At 49.1% G+C, this 20511-nt stretch overlaps 1 protein-coding gene across 1 annotated transcript in view; it reads left to right on the top strand.

Annotated features, from left to right (window-relative positions):
• The window catches only part of LOC132462539 (E3 ubiquitin-protein ligase HECW1-like), a 28665-nt gene extending 11514 nt beyond the window's left edge, over positions 1–17151 (top strand). The window contains exons 13-32 of the mRNA XM_060058093.1: positions 523–671; positions 1721–1810; positions 2523–2673; positions 3877–3961; positions 4567–4689; positions 5039–5224; positions 5466–5600; positions 6342–6438; positions 7211–7307; positions 7571–7654; positions 8251–8360; positions 9672–9786; positions 10126–10239; positions 10922–11074; positions 12895–12993; positions 13477–13606; positions 14618–14764; positions 15227–15341; positions 15820–16018; positions 16838–17151. Of these exons, the coding sequence (XP_059914076.1) occupies positions 523–671; positions 1721–1810; positions 2523–2673; positions 3877–3961; positions 4567–4689; positions 5039–5224; positions 5466–5600; positions 6342–6438; positions 7211–7307; positions 7571–7654; positions 8251–8360; positions 9672–9786; positions 10126–10239; positions 10922–11074; positions 12895–12993; positions 13477–13606; positions 14618–14764; positions 15227–15341; positions 15820–16018; positions 16838–16949 (2491 nt within the window). The 3' untranslated portion in view covers positions 16950–17151. The remainder of the gene's footprint in view (positions 1–522; positions 672–1720; positions 1811–2522; positions 2674–3876; positions 3962–4566; positions 4690–5038; positions 5225–5465; positions 5601–6341; positions 6439–7210; positions 7308–7570; positions 7655–8250; positions 8361–9671; positions 9787–10125; positions 10240–10921; positions 11075–12894; positions 12994–13476; positions 13607–14617; positions 14765–15226; positions 15342–15819; positions 16019–16837) is intronic.
• The last annotated feature ends 3360 nt before the right edge of the window (positions 17152–20511 follow it).

Below are 20511 nucleotides of genomic sequence, written 5' to 3'. Positions count from 1 at the left end.
CACACGCACACGCACACACGTGCACGCACATGCACACACACACACACACACACGCACGCACACACACACACACACACACACACACACACACATGCACGCACGCACGCACGCATGCACGCACGCACGCACACACACACACGCACACATGCACACACACACACACGCACGCACGCACGCACGCACGCACGCACGCACGCAAACACACACACACAGACGTGCACACGCACGCACACACATGCACACACACGCCGGGCACACAGACGCACACACACATGCACGCGCACACACACTTGAACGCACTCACTCACACGTACGCACGCACATGCACGGACATGCAAGCGCACACACCCACACACGCACGCATTCATGCACAGACTTTGTGATATTCAGTGCATATTCTTAACAATGCTTATTGGAGTGAGTTGAACACCACTTTGGGTCAACATGAAGCCATCGGGTGTCCCGCCGTGCGTCGCCCTCCGGGGCCTCGCTCCGCGGGCGCGGCCTGTTGAGTGCCTGCAGTGATCCGTCTCTCCCCTGGGCGTGGACGCTGTGCAGGGCAGGGGGCACGGCCTTCTCATCCCAGGAGGACGAGGACGAGGACGAGGCCGGAGGGGCCAAGGGGAAGGGCCCCGGGGAAGGTTCCTCCTCGCAGTGCTGCGGGTCAGAAGGTGAGCTCCACCTCAGCTCGGGTGCGGTTGATTTGTGGAGCCGTTGAGGACGGTTACCCTCTCAGAAGGCTTCACAGGACCGCAGTTTATCCCCCCCCCCCACCCAGGCCCTCTTAAAGGGGACCTATTATGCTTTTTCGACTTTTATGACCTATAAATGTTGTTATAATGATTGATAGTCATGTTTAACCATACTAAAGTGTCTAATAATGACGTACATGCATTTCAACGTATTCCCTGCTGACAGTCTGGGATGGCTGTGCAGAGCGCTAAACACTCGGGACAACGTTTGCGATTCACTTTCAATTTCACTTTCAATTTTCAATTTCCGGGAAATCATCTACGTAGAGGCACTCCTGCCGCGCCCCCATATGCCTGGTCAAATCTGCCCGCGCGCGCGCCTCAAGGAAGGTAACCAATCACAACGGAGTTGGGTTGGCAGGAGGGGGGCGAGGGGGCGGAGAAGGACGAAACCGAGCGTTGACAGAGGAGGCTGAAAGCGCCCAGATGAGAGGAAGAGTTTCCTGAAAACCTACATCGTTTTTTGTGCTGTGATTCGTGTCAGGTTGCGCTATAAGAGTCATTAATAAGAAATTAAGACCAGAAAAGTAGTATAATAGGTCCTCTATAAGGATGGGGGAAACATGGAGGGAGAAATGATCATTTCTCTCTCCATGTTTTCCTCATCCTTAAGACGGCTAAAGTAATGGCTGATAAAGAGTCCGTCTAAGGCCTGCACTGTGCACGTCGACATAAAGGAGAGGTTTTGTGATTGGAGTTCTTTCTAGAGAATTGTAGTGCATTTCTTGCAGAGTAGAAGGTGATCCCCTTTAGACGCGCACCCCGACTGCTTCAGGGATCCGACTCATAAAGGAACGAGGGCACTTTAGCTGCAGGCGTCATTCGGTGGCCTGAATAACCTCGTTGTCTGTGTTCTGATCGACAGACGACTGCTTCAGGGATCCGACTCATAAAGGAACGAGGGCACTTTAGCTGCAGGCGTCATTCGGTGGCCTGAATAACCTCGTTGTCTGTGTTCTGATCGACAGACGGCTGCTTCAGGCCGTCGAGCCCAGCCTGCCCCATGCCTGCCCTGAAGTCTGACCACTACCCGACCATCGACGAACCGCTGCCTCCCAGTAAGACTCGACTCCACCGGGCAGCTCTGCAAACCCACACAGACGTCAGACCACCGTATAAATACGTTTGGATAATTAATACGTGTATGGTTGCTGATCCTAAGCATTCCAATATACTGATATTCGTTTGTTAGATAGGTATCCAGATCCCTGTTCTTGATTCAAATGGGGTTTTTTTTATGAAGAAAAATAATTCAATAATTAATGATAGTATTTATTATTATTTTATCTAACGCAAATATTGATTATGATGTGAGCGTACACTAGTGAGTGAACCAACATTCTCACAATATGAAGTAAAGTATGTTTTATCAAACCTTTGGTGGGTTATTCCACAAGGCCTACGTTAAAACACTCACCCTCTGTCTGTGTGTCTGTCTGTCTGTCTGTCTGTCTGTCTGTCTGTCTGTCTGTCTGTCTGTCTGTCTGTCTGTCTGTCTGTCTGTCTGCCTGCCTGCCTGTCTGTCTGTCTGTCTGTCTGTCTGTCTGTCTGTCTGTCTGTCTGCCTGCCTGCCTGCCTGCCTGCCTGCCTGCCTGCCTGCCTGTCTGTCTGTCTGTCTGTCTGTCTGTCTGTCTGTCTGTGTGTATCTGTCTGTCTGTCTGTCTGTCTGTCTGCCTGTCTGCCTGTCTGCCTGTCTGCCTGTCTGCCTGTCTGTCTGTCTGTCTGTCTGTCTGTCTGTCTGTCTGTCTGTCTGTCTGTGTGCGGTGGCAGACTGGGAGGCGCGCGTGGACAGCCACGGTCGTGTGTTCTACGTGGACCACATCAACCGGACCACCACCTGGCAGAGGCCCACCACCGCCGCCACCCCCAACGGCATGCGCCGCTCAGGCTCCGCCCACCAGATGGAGCAGCTCAACCGGAGGTACCCCCGCCGCCGCCGCCGCCGGTGGCTCTACTGGCACCAGGGGCGAGCTAGCTCTGGGTCTCTGGGGGGGGCGGTTTAATGGTTTAAAGGGGACATATCTATGGTCAGCCGCTACAAGCCGTTTTGAAAATCTGCCTCTTCTGACATCACAAGGGGGCGTGTCCACCTAGATGTGTGCTGGATAGATCAGTCTACCAGCCTACCCAGTGGACTGAAGCACACGCTGCTCATCTATCCCTCACACATCACAGGTGGACACGCCCACCTGTGATGTCAGAAGAGGCCGTTTTTCTAAATGGCTCATAACAGCTAATCACACTCACACCTGTGGGTATAATATGTCACCTTTAAGGTAGATTATATCTAGTTGAATTCTGAGAAATGTTGTGTGATTTCGACTTTATAAGCTGAACTTCTTATTTTTCTTCTTATTTTAATGTCGGGTGCCAATTCAGCAGAATTTCGACAAAGGAATGCATATTCATAACGCAAAGGGCGAGAGTACAGACGTCATGCTACAGCATGCTAACATGCTGAACAACAGCGCGTTTGCTAGTAGTTAGAAGTGGAATGTTAGCACATTGGCTAACGGCATGCTAGCCTAGTAAAGTGTGTGCTGGCGTATAGAGGTCAGTGCGGCCAGCACAGAGTTGTGCTATATAATAGGGGTGTGTGTGTATATATTTATATATCTTCTCCTCAGGATTGTTTTACATGGTGCAGGTGCTCGGCCCCGTGGGAGGGACAGTATTGCAAAATGTATTTCAATGTTGAAACAAGGACAAAATGTGTGTGTGTGTGTGTGTGTGTGTGTGTGTTTTTGTGTGTGTTTTTGTGTGTGTGTGTGCGTGTGTGTGTGTGTGCGTGTGTCTGTATGTGTGTCTGTGTCTGTGTGTGTGTGTGTGTGTGTGTGTGTGTGTCTGTGCGTGTGTGTGTGTGTGTGTGTGCGTGTGTCTGTATGTGTGTCTGTGTGTGTGTGTGTGTCTGTGTCTGTGTGTGTGTGTGTGTGTGTGTATGTGTGTCTGTGCGTGTGTGTGTGTGTGTGTATGTGTGTCTGTGTGTGTGTGTGTGTGTGTGTGTGTGTGTGTGTGTGTGTGTGTGTGTGTCTGTGCGTGCGTGTGCGTGTGCGTCTGTGTCTGTGTCTGTGTCTGTGTCTGTGTCTGTGTGTGTGCGTGTGTGTGTGTGCGTCCATCCCCTCAGGTACCAGAGCATCCAGCGCACCATGGCGACAGAAGGGGGCGGGGAGGAGGAGGAGGGGGGGGGAGGAGGAGGGGGGGGAGGAGAACGGGGGCGGGGCCTGGAGGAGCGAGGGGACCGTGTTCAGCAACAGCTCTGAGACGGACGCCGCCCCCCCGGCCGACGACAACGGTAGGCCGGGGGCGACACCGATTCATCTTCCATCAGCCGATGACCGATACCGATTTTCTTGAGCCGATATTTGGAGCCGATGCTGGTTTTGCTCCCTAAATTTAAATCATATAAATTACACAATGATGTTAAAAAATGTTACAAGCCTCAATTAAAAAAAATATATAAACAATAAAAAAATAAAAATAAAATGTCAATGAAAACAATTGTCCGACGCCGATACGATCGTACCACACTATTCGACGAATGCATTCAAATGTATCGAACAGCCATGCAAATTATGACTTTATATGAACTCAACATCAACATGAAATTGTATCGTATCTTCTGGGGTGTACGGGATGTCATTTAAACATAGCCTAATCCTGAGCCTTTGGGTGTGTGTGTGTGTGTGTGTGTGTGTGTGTGTGTGTGTGTGTGTGTGTGTGTGTGTGTGTGTGTGTGTGTGTGTGTGTGTGTGTGTGTGTGTGTGTGTGTGTGTGTGTGTGTGTGTGTGTGTGTGTGTGTGTGTGTGCAGAGGCCCCTGTGGACTCCTCCCCCTCCCCCCCCCCGGCCAGCAGTCAGAAGCTCTCCGCTCTGCTCCAGAGTCCCGCCGTCAAGTTCATCACACACCCCGAGTTCTTCACCGTGCTGCACGCCAACTACGTGAGACACACACACACACACACACACACACACACACACACTGTACATACATATACACATCCATAGATACACATATACACACACACAATCATAGATTCACACAAATATACACCACACTCACATACATAGATACACACACCCACACACATACATACACAAACACACAAAATACCCCCGTCGTGACAATTCCTTCATGAGATAGTGCGTCTGGGACAGATGCAAATTCTAAATGCAAGAAGCACACAATTGTTGTACAAAAGAACCTATCAATGTGTGCATACCCAGTGGCCTCTCTCAGAGGGAGCCCAGGACCCGCCTCACCCAGGCCCCTCCCCCCTCTCCCCCCCAGGGCGCCTACCGCCTCTTCACCAACAGCACGTGCCTCAAGCACATGATCCTGAAGGTCCGCCGCGACGCCCGCAACTTTGAGCGCTACCAGCACAACCGCGACTTGGTCACCTTCATCAACCGCTTCTCCAGCCAGCAGCTGGACCTGCCTGGGGGCTGGGAGATGAAGACGGACCCCCAGGGAAAGGTGAGCCCCCCGGCCCCGGGCCCCCCCCTTGGGCTGGGGTCAGGGTCACCGTTGTATGTGTGGTACCCCCCAGTTGGTTTCTTTCTTATTTGTGCGCGCTTATGTGTGTGTTTTGTGTGTCTGTCAACACGTGGCTGAAACGCGACCCGCTGAGTTCCCATCGCTCGCGTTACCACATAAGGGCGGGGTTAATGAAACACATGAACCGTCCGTACATAACGTCGTCGTCGTCGTCCCCCAGAACTTCTTCGTGGACCACAACAGCCGCGGGACCACCTTCATCGACCCCCGCATCCCCCTGCAGAACGGCCGTCTGCCCAACCACCTGACCCACCGGCGCCACCTGCAGAGGCTGCGCAGCTACAGCGCTGGAGAGGTACTGCCGCTGGGCTGCCCCGGTCACCATGACGACGCCGCGGCAACGCCAGAGTCCCTCCCACCGGCCTCTGGGAGGGACTCTGGGGAGTGGACTGGGATAGTTTTATTTTTAAGTAAATTAAAAAAAGCAAAATTAACAATAAAATACAATTATGAAACACGGGTGATAGTTACACTTAAGTCATATTTACCTACGACGAAAACCACAAATTAAAATAACTGTCCAACAACAAAAACACTTCAGAGCTTTTGAGATGCTTTGGCTTTGGTAGGGGTCGTTTCGTCATCAGATGAACTGCTAGGGTTGATCCATCCAATCAACGTTGATATGAAGTGAGTTATTGAATTTGTCATTCATGTAAACATTTTGTGTAAAAATCCAGTGGGTTAGAGTATACTAATATTTTAGTTAGTTAAAGTATAACATTATGATAAAAAGCAACATTGTGAAACACGTACAGCTCTCTAGGTGTGTGTGTGTGTGTGTGTGTGTGTGTGTGTGTGTGTGTGTGTTAATGGCGTATGTGTGTGTGTGTGTGTGTGTGTGTGTGTGTTAATGGCGTGAGTGTGTGTGTGTGTGTGTTAATGGCGTGCGTGTGTGTGTGTGTGTGTGTGTGTGTGTGTGTGTGTGTGTGTGTGTGTGTGTGTGTGTGTGTGTGTGTGTGTGTGTGTGTGTGTGTGTGTGTGTGTGTGTGTGTGTGTGTGTGTGTGTTAATGGCGTGTGTGGTTCCTGCGCCAGGCCTCCGACGTGTCCCGGAGCAGAGGGATGATGTCCCGGTCGGGGAAGGGCCTGGTGGCCATGAGGACGCAGCAACAGCAGGACAACGTTCCCCAAGGTACGGCTCGCTGAACGTTCCCCGAGGTACGGCTCGCTGAACGTTCCCCGAGGTACGGCTCGCTGAACGTTCCCCGAGGTACGGCTCGCTGAACGTTCCCCGAGGTACGGCTCGCTGAACGTTCCTCAAGGTACGGCTGAACGTTCCTCACTGAACGTTCCCCGAGGTACGGCTCACTGAACGTTCCTCGCTGAACGTTCCTCACTGAACGTTCCCCGAGGTACGGCTCGCTGAACGTTCCCCGAGGAACGGCTCGCTGAACGTTCCCCGAGGTACGGCTCGCTGAACGTTCCCCGAGGTACGGCTCACTGAACGTCCCTCACTGAACGTTCCTCACTGAGCGTTCTGCTCACTGAACGTTCCTCACTGAGCGTTCTGCTCACTGAACGTTCCTCACTGAGCGTTCTGCTCACTGAACGTTCCTCACTGAACGTTCCTCACTGAGCGTTCTGCTCACTGAACGTTCCTCACTGAGCGTTCTGCTCACTGAACGTTCCTCACTGAGCGTTCTGCTCACTGAACGTTCCTCACTGAACGTTCCTCACTGAGCGTTCTGCTCACTGAGCGTTCCTCGAGGCTTGGAGCGCTTGTTCCCTGGAGCGGTGCTTTGTACATAATTGTGTTGTTTACACAACGTTTACTCCGTTTAGTGAGAGAGGATCAATGAACGGGCTGCTAAACACAAACCCATTATTCTGGGAGGGTTAATGAGATCAATAGGCCCGGTCTGTTTATCTCCACCCCTAACGTCGTGCTTTCTTTCCCCTGCTAGCCTACAACGACAAGATCGTGGCGTTCCTGCGTCAGCCCGGCGTCCTGGACATCCTGACAGACCGCCAGCCGGCTCTGACCCGGAACCCCTCCCTCAGGTAACCCCTGACCCCTCTTTAAACTCCATGAATTATTAGTATGATAAGCAGTGTCAATCAAAGGTCAATCCACAACATCATGATTTGAGGATTTCATCAGATGTAATCCTGGAACCTGGAAACACAATGACAACTGTGTGTGTGTGTGTGTGTGTGTGTGTGTGTGTGTGTGTGTGTGTGTGTGTGTGTGTGTGTGTGTGTGTGTGTGTGTGTGTGTGTGTGTGTGTGTGTGTGTGTGTGTGTGTGTGTGTGTGTGTGTGCAGGGAGAAGATCCACTACATCAGGACAGAAGGAACTCCGCGTCTTGAGCGCCTGTCCTGTGATGCCGACCTGGTCATTCTGCTGAGGTACTGAAAGCCGATATATTCTGTCCCGGCTCTCTCTCTCGTCACACAATCCCCTCCATGTCCCCGGCACACACTGCAGGGTGCTTCAGTGTTGACCCTGCTACCTTTCTTCCTTTCTTCTTACTCTTTAACATTGAAATGCTAAGATTGCGTATTATACCTAAAGGTATAATAAAGGCAAAGGTATAATAGTGCCACCTGTGCTTTTATGATTTACTTCTCTTCAATTTTACCAGTTGGAAATTAAAAAGCCAGTTTAATAACTACACATTGAAGCCCGCTACACCTATCGGCATAATCAAGGGTTTTCCATAATTGTTTGACTTCAGTGTGTCATTGCAGTATTTTAATGGACTTCAGTGGATCAGCCCTCAAACAAACAAGATTACCCTTAATAACTTATTTTATTCAAGCACAAGGTGCTGTACACCCTTCATGGTTTGCACAGGGCTTGTTATCCATCTCTCTCTCTCTCTCTCTCTCTCTCTCTCTCTCTCTGTCTCTGTCTCTGTCTCTGTCTCTCTCTCTCCCCCCCTCTCTCTTTCTCTCTCTCTTCTCCCCCCCCCCCCCCCCCCTCTCTCTCTCTCTCTCTCCAGTCTGTTTGAGGAGGACATCATGTCTTTCGTCCCGTCGTCCTTCCAACATGGCTTCTCCTTCTCCCCTCACTGCTCTCCTGGGGCGTCGCCCCGCAAGTCTCCCTCTAAAGGTGGGTGTGACTCCCTCTAAAGGTGGGTGTGACTCCCTCTAAAGGTGGGTGTGACTCCCTCTAAAGGTGGGTGTGACTCCCTCTAAAGGTGGGTGTGACTCCCTCTAAAGGTGGATGTGACTGCCTCTAAAGGTGGGTGTGACTCCCTCTCAAGGTGGGTGTGACTCCCTCTAAAGGTGGGTGTGACTCCCTCTCAAGGTGGGTGTGACTCCCTCTAAAGGTGGGTGTGACTCCCTCTAAAGGTGGGTGTGACTCCCGGTAAAGGTGGGTGTGACTCCCTCTAAAGGTGGATGTGACTCCCTCTAAAGGTGGGTGTGACTCCCTCTAAAGGTGGGTGTGACTCCCTCTAAAGGTGGGTGTGACTCCCTCTAAAGGTGGGTGTGACTCCCTGTGACACGCGTCACAGACTGACCCTATGACAATCAACGCTCGTAGAAAGGCTTAAAAAAGGTCTTAAAGGGACGAGCTGGGATGGGTGGGTTGGGGTTAGGGTTAGGGTTAAGGTCTTTGCTCATTATCTGATGGACAACATTACCCTTTTTTGGGGTCAAAATATTGTGTCAAATATGAGTAATATTTTATATACGAATATGTCAAATGTCGTTAAAAAAAATGTCCATTATGACATATTGTTAATACAAATATGAAACAAAATAAAACCTGCTCGGCTGAATGCTGAAGCTGAGGCCTGATAGCTCCGGGCCGGCCTCTGATTGGCCCAGCTGAGGCCTGATAGCTCCGGGCCGGCCTCTGATTGGCCGGCCTCTGATTGGCCCAGCTGAGGCCTGATAGCTCCGGGCCGGCCTCTGATTGGCCGGCCTCTGATTGGCCCAGCTGAGGCCTGATAGCTCCGGGCCGGCCTCTGATTGGCCCAGCTGAGGCCTGATAGCTCCGGGCCGGCCTGTGATTGGCCCAGCTGAGGCCTGATAGCTCCGGGCCGGCCTCTGATTGGCCCAGCTGAGGCCTGATAGCTCCGGGCCGGCCTGTGATTGGCCCAGCTGAGGCCTGATAGCGCCGGTGCCGGCCTCTGATTGGCCAGCTGAGCTGCTTCAGCGTCATGACAGTCAGGGCGTGTCCATCGCTGATGATCTGAGGGATCACAACCTGCAGACCGGGTAGCAAGCGGCTTATGCTTTATGAAGGCATACGGTGGATTAATATACGTGTGTGTGTGTGTGTGTGTGTGTGTGTGTGTGTGTGTGTGTGTGTGTGTGTGTGTGTGTGTGTGTGTGTGTGTGTGTGTGTGTGTGTGTGTGTGTGTGTGTGTGTGTGTGTGTGTGTGTGTGTGTGTGTGTGTGTGTGCGTGCACAGGCACCCAGAGGGCCCGGGCGCCTGCCCCTTACCGACGGGACTTTGAGGCCAAGCTGAGGAACTTCTACAGGAAGCTGGAGGCTAAGGGCTACGGCCAGGGCCCGGGGAAGATCAAGTAAGAGCTCACCCTGTGGGCGCACTCTGGCGGCCTCCAGTGGCCAGAGTGGGCACTGCAGGGACTGTTAGTGCTTTGGTATGGCAGGGATGATCCTGCGCACATATAAACACACACACACACACACACTTTTGAGGCCTACCATGTACGTCAGGCACGCTGCAAACTTGCCTGCTTGACTGACATGGTAGCCCTCAATATCACGCTAGACCATCTGGTACCGGGCACACACCCAAACCTCTTTGTATATTTGTATCCACTTCAGTCGTTAGGGGTCAGATATTGTGGTCTTCCTGTCCAACTCATGCTACTGTTGTTGTTGTTGTTGTTGTTTCTCAGGCTGATGGTTCGCCGGGACAATCTGCTGGAGGGGACGTTCAACCAGGTCATGGCCTACTCCCGCAAGGAGCTCCAGAGGAACAAGCTCTACATCACCTTCATCGGAGAGGAAGGGTGAGTGGTTCTCCCAACACATGGATCCGCCATCTCTCTCTCTGTCCTCACACCCTGTCTTTACAGTATCGCAGTTCAATAGAGGCGCTTCATAGTAAGGTTACATATATTTTTAAGCATATTATCATATTTTGCTGCCTTTCTTTTCTGTGTAAGTTTATTTTTCATTACTTATTTTATAACAATTCTCTATTTTTGTATCCTTATTCCTCTATCTTGGGCAGAGCAATTCGTACGGTAACAATTTCCCCCCGGGATTAATATAGTGCACTGAATCTGAATCCTGGACCTTAAAGGTTGCATCAGCGATGCTAGGCCGAAACATAAACGACCACATTCATCTGATCGTTCCTCACGACCCGCTAGCTGCCCGCCCCATAAGCAGGCCGTCAAAAACACGCCTCCGTAGGCAGCCTACGCTCCGAGATCGCACACATACACAAATGGTACTACCAGCCACTCTAAACCAAATAAATAGTGTTCCAACCAATCACCGACCAGGGGCGGGTGTTGTGGGGTTTTGCGCTGCGTTCATGACGGTTTTTACGCGATGCACGAAACACGGAAGGGCGGGGCGAGCGGGCTCTGTTCGTTTGGGATCTCGCTCCAAACGCCAACAGGAGTGAGGTCACCCGCCCTCGCTGACTCCGCCTCTAAACATGTGGTCCTCTCCACCAATCAGGCTGGACTACAGCGGGCCCTCCAGGGAGTTCTTCTTCCTGCTGTCCCAGGAGCTGTTCAACCCGTATTATGGTCTGTTTGAGTACTCGGCCAACGACACCTACACCGTGCAGATCAGCCCCATGTCAGCCTTCGTGGAGAACCAGCTGGAATGGTGAGGAGACCGCACACACACGCGCACGCACGCGCACGCACGCGCACGCACGCGCACGCACGCACACGCACGCACACGCACGCACGGGTACGCACACGCACGCACACGCACGCACGCACGCATATATATATATATATATATATAATAATAATAATACATTTAATTTAGAGGCGCCTTTCAAGACACCCAAGGTCACCTTACAGAGCATATAGTCATCATTCAAAACTATGTAAAACAGACTAGGAATAAAAGGAAAACAGAGGTTAAACATGAAGAATAATAATAATTAATAACACTCAAAGACGCCTAAAGTGAAGGGGGGACCTCACTAACCACCACCAATATGTAGCACCCACTTGGGTGATGCACGGCAGCCAATCGGTGCCAGAACGCTCACTACACACCAGCTTGAGGTGGAGAGTTAGGGATGAGGTGGAGAGTGAGGGAAAAGAACATATTTAAACACTATCGACCATATTTAAACACTGTCGATCACATTTAAACAATATCGACCACATGTAAACACTATCGACCACATTTAAACACTATGGACCACATGTAAACCCTATCGACCACATTTAAACACTATGGACCACATTTAAACACTATCGCCCATTTAAACACTATCGCCCACATTTAAACACTATGGACCACATTTAAACACTATCGCCCATTTAAACACTATCGCCCACATTTAAACACTATCGCCCACATTTAAACACTATCGCCCACATTTAAACACTATGGACCACATGTAAACACTATCGCCCATTTAAACACTATCGCCCACATTTAAACACTATGGACCACATGTAAACACTATCGCCCATTTAAACACTATCGCCCACATTTAAACACTATGGACCACATGTAAACACTATCGCCCATTTAAACACTATCGCCCACATTTAAACACTATGGACCACATGTAAACACTATCGACCATATATAAACACTATCGACCACATTTAAACATGTAAACCCTATCGACCACATTTAAACACTATCGACCACATCCAAACACCATCGACCACATTTAAACACTCTCGCCCACACCTACACACTATCGACCATATTTAAACACTATCGACCACATGTAAACACTAGCGACCATATTTAAACACTATCGACCACATTTAAACACTATCGACCACATGTAAACACTAGCGACTACACTCAAACACTATCGACCACATTTAAACATGTAAACCCTATCAACCACATTTAAACATGTAAACATGTTATATATATATATATATATATATATATATATATATATATGAAAAATATCTAAATCCATTGAAAGTTAATATATATATTGAAACCCTAACCCTGTTCTTTTATTGTTTGTGTGTATCTATATATATATATACATACATATATATATATATATATATATATATATATATATATATATATATATATATATATATATATATATATATATATATATATATATATATATATATATATATATATATATATATATATATATATATATATATATATATGTATGTGTATAAATATGTATGTGTATAAATATATATATATATATATATATATATATATATAGATATTTATATATATATATATATATATATATATATATAAGATGGGATAGGATAAGATTAACCTTTATCATCCAGGAAATTCCGGGTACATCAAATATGTATAAAACAATATCAGTAGTTAGAGAGTCCAGTACACTTTCTGTTCTGCCCATTTGTTATAACAATGTTGTCAATCGTGTGTATGTTGTTTTTTCTGCCAACCTGAAAGCATATCCAGCCCTCATTAAATATTTGCTTGTTTCTCCCCAGGTTTCGTTTCAGCGGTCGGGTCTTGGGCCTGGCTCTGATTCACCAGTACCTCCTGGACGCCTTCTTCACCAGACCCTTCTACAAAGCGCTGCTCCGACTGTACGTACGCTCTGACACATGACTCACAACCGTTGGTCAGAGCTGCTGTAGGGAAGAGATGTAAAGAGAGAGATCTGAAAAGAGTGAAATGTTGAAACATTGATACGTCTTACATTCATGCACCTGTGATTGACAGATTGGATCTGATACAGGGTTAGGTGCAGTGACCGTTTAATCACTTATAGCTCACAGGTGGCTATGGCATTTCAAACTAACTACACTAAAAGTATAATTCTTAAATCTCACCTACAGCAACTTTAAGTCCAAAATGGACTCGTACTATAATTTAATATTTCAAAGCTGTGTGAACCATGACCATTCATTCAGTCTGTAATGTTAGTGTGTGTGTGTGTGTGTGTGTGTGTGTGTGTGTGTGTGTGTGTGTGTGTGTGTGTGTGTGTGTGTGTGTGTGTGTGTGTGTGTGTGTGTGTGTGTGTGTGTGTGTGCGTGTTGTGTGTTCTCTACCTGTTGTGCGTCCCCCAGCGCGACGGACCTCAGCGACCTGGAGTACCTGGACGAGGAGTTCCACCAGTCGCTGCAGTGGATGAAGGACAACGACATCACGCAGGTCCTGGAGCTCACCTTCACGGTCAACGAGGAGGTCTTCGGGCAGGTCAGTCTGCAGCGGCGGGCTGAGAAGGTCTCACAGCCCCCCCCCACTAAAATAAATAAATATAAAATATCTATATACTCCCATATAATCACAGCAGACACACAGAGACTGAGCTCGGAATGACAGAAGGGCCCAGTCTCTGTCAGAGGCCCCTGGACGCCTTCGCGGTCTAAAGTATCCAATCAGGAATGAGATGGTCATAAACCGATGCTCTGAGAAGGATGTTCACAGACGCTTAATGCTGCTAACTCTTGGGGGGTTAGCCAGCATTTGTGTTGTCTGTGGTTGATGCCATCTATGCATGCTTTGATAGAACACGCTGCTCATGTTCAAAGGGGGGCACTCGATGGGTTCATGGCGTCGGCCTGTAGTCTCTCTCCATGAACCAGGGGAGCCAGGTCCGTCATTGTAGTCGTACAGAACAGAAGGGCGATAGAGCTGTAGGCGTGGCCCGATTCTGCCATTCGTTCAGAGCATAAAGCAGCTGGAAGCAGGTGAGTGTGTGGGCGTTGGAGAGCTTGTAAACACACAAGGCAGCCGCCCACGGGGCACACGGCCGTCTATTTTGGTTGTGCCTCACTCCAGTTTATTCAGACTGGATGCACAAAGTCCTCCTTTGTTTATGCTGAGGTCCTGAAGGGCTGGTTATGGTCCCACGTACACACAATGTAAGGGGGTCACGGACCCCTTGCGTCCTTGCGGACCCTCCTTGCGTCCACCGCCAGGGCCGGACGTGCGCCTCACGAAAATGTTAACCTTCCGTCGAGGCGACGCAGCAGCGAGGGCTGTGATTGGTCCGCTCACTAAAACCCGACGCAGAACCGTCAAGGTTCCCGAGAGCGTCCGCGGGGTGACAGCGCTGCGTGACCGTGGGACCTTAACCGGCCCTTCAGACCCCCGGCTCTGGGCCCCCCCCCTCTGCCGGGGAGGTGGGCGTGTCAGAGCGCCCTCAGGCCACTCATCTGTCCCTCCGCTGTGTCCCGACGGGTCGCCTGCGGCCCGGACCCCCAGGTGACGGAGAGGGAGCTGAAGTCGGGCGGAGCCAACATCAACGTGACGGAGAAGAACAAGAAGGAGTACATCGAGCGCATGGTCCGCTGGAGGGTGGAGCGGGGGGTGGTGCAGCAGGCCGAGGCCATGGTCCGCGGCTTCTACGAGGTGTGTGTGTGTGTGTGTGTGCGTGTGCGTGTGCGTGCGGGTGTGTGTGTGTGTTTGTCAGATTGTGAGACTTTTTCTATGTCTGATGCATTTTCATTCATTTGAAACAAAAGTTACCCATCAAAATAAGGTTGCCCGCTATTGATTTCAATAACAACAACCCATGTTCGAACACATTCGTCCTGTTTTAAACTGATATAGCATATAAAGTATCATATTAGCATATTTTCGAGGGGTTTTGCTAAAGATTTGACTCTGGTCCTTTGTTATACTCTAACATCATCTGGTGCATTGTGGGAGCCAACAACAACATGAATCAACACCACCAACCCGTCCAGCCCTCCCACCACCCAGCAGGTCCATCTGTGGACGGAGGAGTCCGGCTGGAGCCACGAGAACCTCCCGGCGTCCATCAGGCTCTCTGTCCGTGGGTCTGACACCCCACTACTTAATGCCTTCTAGGTGGTGGACTCGCGGCTGGTGTCGGTGTTCGACGCCCGAGAGCTGGAGCTGGTGATCGCCGGCACGGCGGAGATCGACCTCCACGACTGGAGGAACAACACGGAGTACCGTGGAGGTGAGCTCAGCTGATCGCCGGCCCTCCATTCAGCCATCGGCCCTTCTAGCCCCCCTATTGGCCCCTTGTCTTCTTCTCTGCCTGGAAACTTTTCCGCTGTTCCTTTCTTCATATCCTTCGTTCCTTTTCTTTAATCCTAAAGAATTGACGTAATAAAATCTGTATTGTAGTTCACGTTATAAAATAGCTTGAAAAGGTGTGTTTTTTAAAAAGGAAATATGCACTTCAAATTGAGCACAAAGCCATAACGATTTTGTGTGAATCAAAAGTCAAAAGACTGATGAATCAGCAATAATCAGCATTAATCAGCATTAACCACGCTGGTAGAAGAGTGAGAGAACATTCGGCTGCCTGTCTTTGTAAACGTCTTTCCCTCCAAAACCGCCATTACTTCATAATGGGTCAGCACCACCCTGTTGTGTTGTGTTGTGTTGTGGTTGCCCCCCCCCGTGCTGAGCTGTGCTCCCCTCTCCTCCAGGGTACCACGATGGCCACATGGTGATCCGCTGGTTCTGGGGCGTGGTGGAGCGCTTCAACAACGAGCAGCGGCTGCGCCTGCTGCAGTTCGTCACGGGGACGTCCAGCGTGCCCTACGAGGGCTTCACCGCGCTGCGCGGCTCCAACGGCCTGAGGCGCTTCTGCATCGAGAAGTGGGGCAAGATCACCTCCCTGCCCAGGTAGGTTAGAGCACCCCCCCCCCCCCCCCCAGGTAGGTTAGAGCACCCCCCCCGGTAGGTTAGAGCACCTCACTGCTGTAGGCCTACAGCGGGCGGGTAGGCCTACAGCGGGGCGGGTAGGCCTACAGCGGGGCGGGTAGGCAGAGAGCAGGGCAGGTAGGCCTACAGCGGGGCGGGTAGGCCTACAGCGGGGCGGGTAGGCCTACAGCGGGGCGGGTAGGCCTACAGCGGGGCGGGTAGTCCTACAGCGGGGCGGGTAGGCCTACAGCGGGGCGGGTAGGCCTACAGCGGGGCGGGTAGGCCTACAGCGGGGCGGGTAGGCCTACAGCGGGGCAGGTAGGCCTACAGCAGGGCGGGTCTCTTTGAATCGCCCCCCCCCCTCTATTCCGGGATGCGGTTCTCCATGCTGATGTGTGCTGCAGGCTGTACGATGTCTTCTGTCTGCATATGTATTCATACATATGTATATTACTGACTAGATAACGCAGTCGGCTTCCAAGCATGCGTCAGCAATGGCGCCGCAGGGGGGGGGAACCTCCCGCCTGAATGAAGACCGCTCCACGGGGCAGAGGTCCTTTCACTTTTCCTTTTTCATTTACTCACCAACCCGCTCCAGGATTGCTTATAAATAAGGCAGTTTAGGGTGACTGGGAAAGGACCTCTACCCAAACGGACGTTCATTCATTCAGGTGGGGGGTTACCCCGCAGCAAGATGGCGGCGGCGTTGACGTATATCGAGCCCTAGCCCTACCCCTACGATGGGTATTGATGAAGCAGGAATGAGTGAGTCCGATCCCCCTGTGTTTGTTGTCTCTCCAGGGCTCACACGTGTTTCAACCGGCTGGATCTCCCTCCTTACCCATCATGCAACATGTTGTACGATAAGCTCCTCATCGCCGTCGAGGAGACCAGCACGTTCGGACTCGAGTAGTGGATGAGTGTGTGCACGCGCACGCACACACACACACGCGCTCACACACACACGCAAACTCTCAGGGACCCGCCTCGTCGACCTGCAGTAGTAGTAAAAACTGTAAAAAACAAACTGACAGAGAGCTGTGGTGCACAGCTCTCTGTTGTTCTGCACTACGTATGGAGCAGAGCGACAGCACGACCACAGACTGACCACTGCTCCCAAACACCCGTCAAACACACGCGCACACACACACACACACACACACACACACGCACACCAACAGCTCTCTTTGTTTCTGTGTCTCATCGGGAACACGGCATCCTTTCAGTGGGAAGAGCGCCTCAATCAGACTGCAGCACTGTGACCCCTTGGGGGTGGAGTACACCCCCCAAGGGGGCAGTCCCCTCCACGCACCCCCCAACCAAGCTCACTCTGCCTGTTTGATTCTCTCTCTCTCTCTCTCTGTCTCTGTCTCTGTCTCTGTCTCTGTCTCTGTCTCTCTCTCTGTCTCTTCTCTCACGGGGGTTGAAGGATGAACAACACGCTACTGGACATAGGAGGAACATTTGGCGACATAAAGTCTGTGTGGGCCGTGACCGGTAGACCCCTGGGGGGCCCCTCTCTCCACCTGCATGTACCTTCTCACTGGTTTGTTGCTGGGTATGTTGTCACAGAAGTGGGCGTGCGAACAAACAACATTGCGCATCATTTGATATTGCGTCATCAAGTGGCTCTAAATCGTAGAAGCCAGAGATCGGTCACAGGAACTTTGAGGTCATTCAAAAGGCGTCAAAGAGGAACAAAACGAGTATTGCATTGCGATGTCATGGTTCTACAAAGCTTGTTTTGGTGAACACATGTTTTGAGAAGTTTTACAGATCTTGGGTTTCGTTTTTTCCCGTGTTAAGGATTTGAAAGGGAATCCATTGTCCTGAATGCCTTGTTACCAGATCAGTTCCACCGACCTTAACGCTAGCTACATACATAGACATGTTCGTCACATACATGTTAGCAAAATACAGATCGTGCCATCCTTAGTATCTTAACAGGTATGGGACAAATCTGAAGTGGGATGCGCTGTGGTGAAATCGACACTTTTTAATAAAGTGGTCAGAGGCGTGCAATGGGGTTCGAAGACTGCTAGACGTGCTTTACTTAAAGAATATCCGACATTTCTATTCCATTTCTATGTAACGCTGCTCGAATGGGAAATAGCCATGAGATTGTTTTTGTATTTTTCAGCTCTGCAAATTGAAACTGGTGTGGGGGACACAGTTTGTCTTTGTAGTTTGACAACAATGTATATGCTGTAAGATATGGAGCTTCTGGCTCTGTGAGACTCGAATATTTCACACAAAAATGTTTTATTTATGTATTTATTTATTTATTCATGTACACATCTTCCGCGGGTAAAACACAGTATATGCAAAACTTGGAATTCAGCATTATCAGTTCTATTTATTATTATCATCACAATGACATACAATAATCAAATATGCCTTTTCTACTTTCAACGTTTGACTCAGTACAAACTATTAAATGTTGACTAAATATATGCACAATAAAATAATCAGACCAGGGACGGAGGGCGGTGGCTACGGTAGGAACTATTGATTTGTATTTATTTCATTTTTTTAATGTTTGTGTTCTATGTTCTTGTTGACACTTTCAAATTGTTTGCTGTAATTCTTAGTCTCAGAGAAACCATCATGCAAATTCATCAAATTGTTATTTAATTGGTTCCAAAAGCCAAAGTATTTCTCTCATGTGTCTGCCAATTCAAAATGTAACATGTTTGTTTGTCAGAGATAGCATGCAACCAAACTCACGCATACACATTTAATGGAAATCAATCAATCTACTAGTGTAGTTAATTTTATATTGCAACAGATTTTGCCACTGATGGGTCCGGGAGCAGCTGATGTAGAGTGGGAAGCAACGTAAAGTTAGAGCCCAACAACAAAGAATGAAACGTCGAATCCAAACGGCCCATTCTCAACATTCTGAATCTGATTGGGTAGATTCAGTGCAAAAAGTTTCACCATAATGTTGTGATATTAGCCGTCATATCATTCTACAACATCAAATTGTGCTTTGTCAAATATAATAAATTGTCAATTTGATGTATTAAACATAAAAATTAACACTATATCTTTTCCAAGACTATAACTTGTAATCTAGCACAACTCAATCACTTCTCGTATTCTGTGCGGCAAGTTGCTGAGGGGATGTTGGACACACACACACACACACACACACACACACACACACACACACACACACACACACACACACACACACACACACACACACACACACACACACACACACACACACACACACACACACACACACACACACACACACCATGAAGAGCCTTCAGCACCATACTCTTTAAAAAGCGTTGGGGGGCTACTATTTGTGTGTGTGATGAGACAAACAATTTAAATGACAAATACTTTTTTTTTTGTCTGTTTCTTTGTATTTTATTGTCATAAAACAACCTCTAATCACTATTTTTTTCTCAGTTTCATCCCCTTTTTATTTTGTCATAACCCATAGAGAGGATTATAATGCAACAATGTGGTGTATCTATTGTTTGTACGACGATTCAATTCAATGTTCAACCATTCTACGTTGATATATAAACAACCCACCCCGTCATCCTAAGTGAAAGCCTGAAGACACGTTGAGTTTCGCTGGTAGAGGCTCGTGTTGTCTCATTCTGCCATGGCTGCAGAAGGTGTCTTCAGCACGTCAGTGAACAGAACGCCATCATTGACTGCTATTGGCTCGAATTTGCTTATTTGCTGTATGCCTTTTTCTTCTTCCCTACTATTAATCCGCTGGGGAAAATGTCCCTCTGTTCAATTTACAACATTTTGTTTGTTTATGTGGGGAAAGAAAATCACCATGCACTCAGTCCATTGAGGTGTCTTGCTCTCTCAGTTTGAAGCGATGAAATTATGTTGTGCAGCCTGTACCACTTGAATGTCATGTAACACCTTTTAACATGTCAATCCTCTCATAAAAGTAACATGTGAGCACACATCTCATCTTCGCACTGTCATGCGGGTGTGCGCAGGAAGGTTTGAGGGCCAGTGTTCGTAGAATGGACCAGATGCTGATCCCCGATGTGTTGAGGCTACGTGTACTCAGGTGGACCTACAACCTATCAGACCCTAGCAGTAGGCCTACTATAGTAAAACTACAAATGTTGCCACATTCAAAGCCAAACTCCATTGATGCTTAATAAATAACCAGTGCACTAGCCATGTTTGTGGCAACGTTAAGGCAGCCTTATTCGATAGATTTTTTACTTTTCTAGATGTATCTACTTTTTTCTAGATCTCCTGTTGTCCTGTTAGGCTATAAGACTTTAGCATAGCAGGTGGTTGTTAGACCACTTCCAGCTTTTAGAGGTCCAATAACATCTCTTCAGTGAACATTGCCATGTTGCAAACCAATGTTTTTGTGTTCTTCTTCCACTACATCGTCACTGAAGACCTCAGCAAAGCCGTGGGCAGATGCTGCTGCTGCTGCTCCGCATTTATTCACATCCTGTAAAATGCACTTT

Source organism: Gadus macrocephalus, chromosome 8, assembly GCF_031168955.1.
Source record: "Gadus macrocephalus chromosome 8, ASM3116895v1".
NCBI lineage: Eukaryota > Metazoa > Chordata > Actinopteri > Gadiformes > Gadidae > Gadus > Gadus macrocephalus.
Note: the sequence above shows the minus strand (reverse complement) of the source record. Positions and strands in the feature narration are given on the sequence as shown.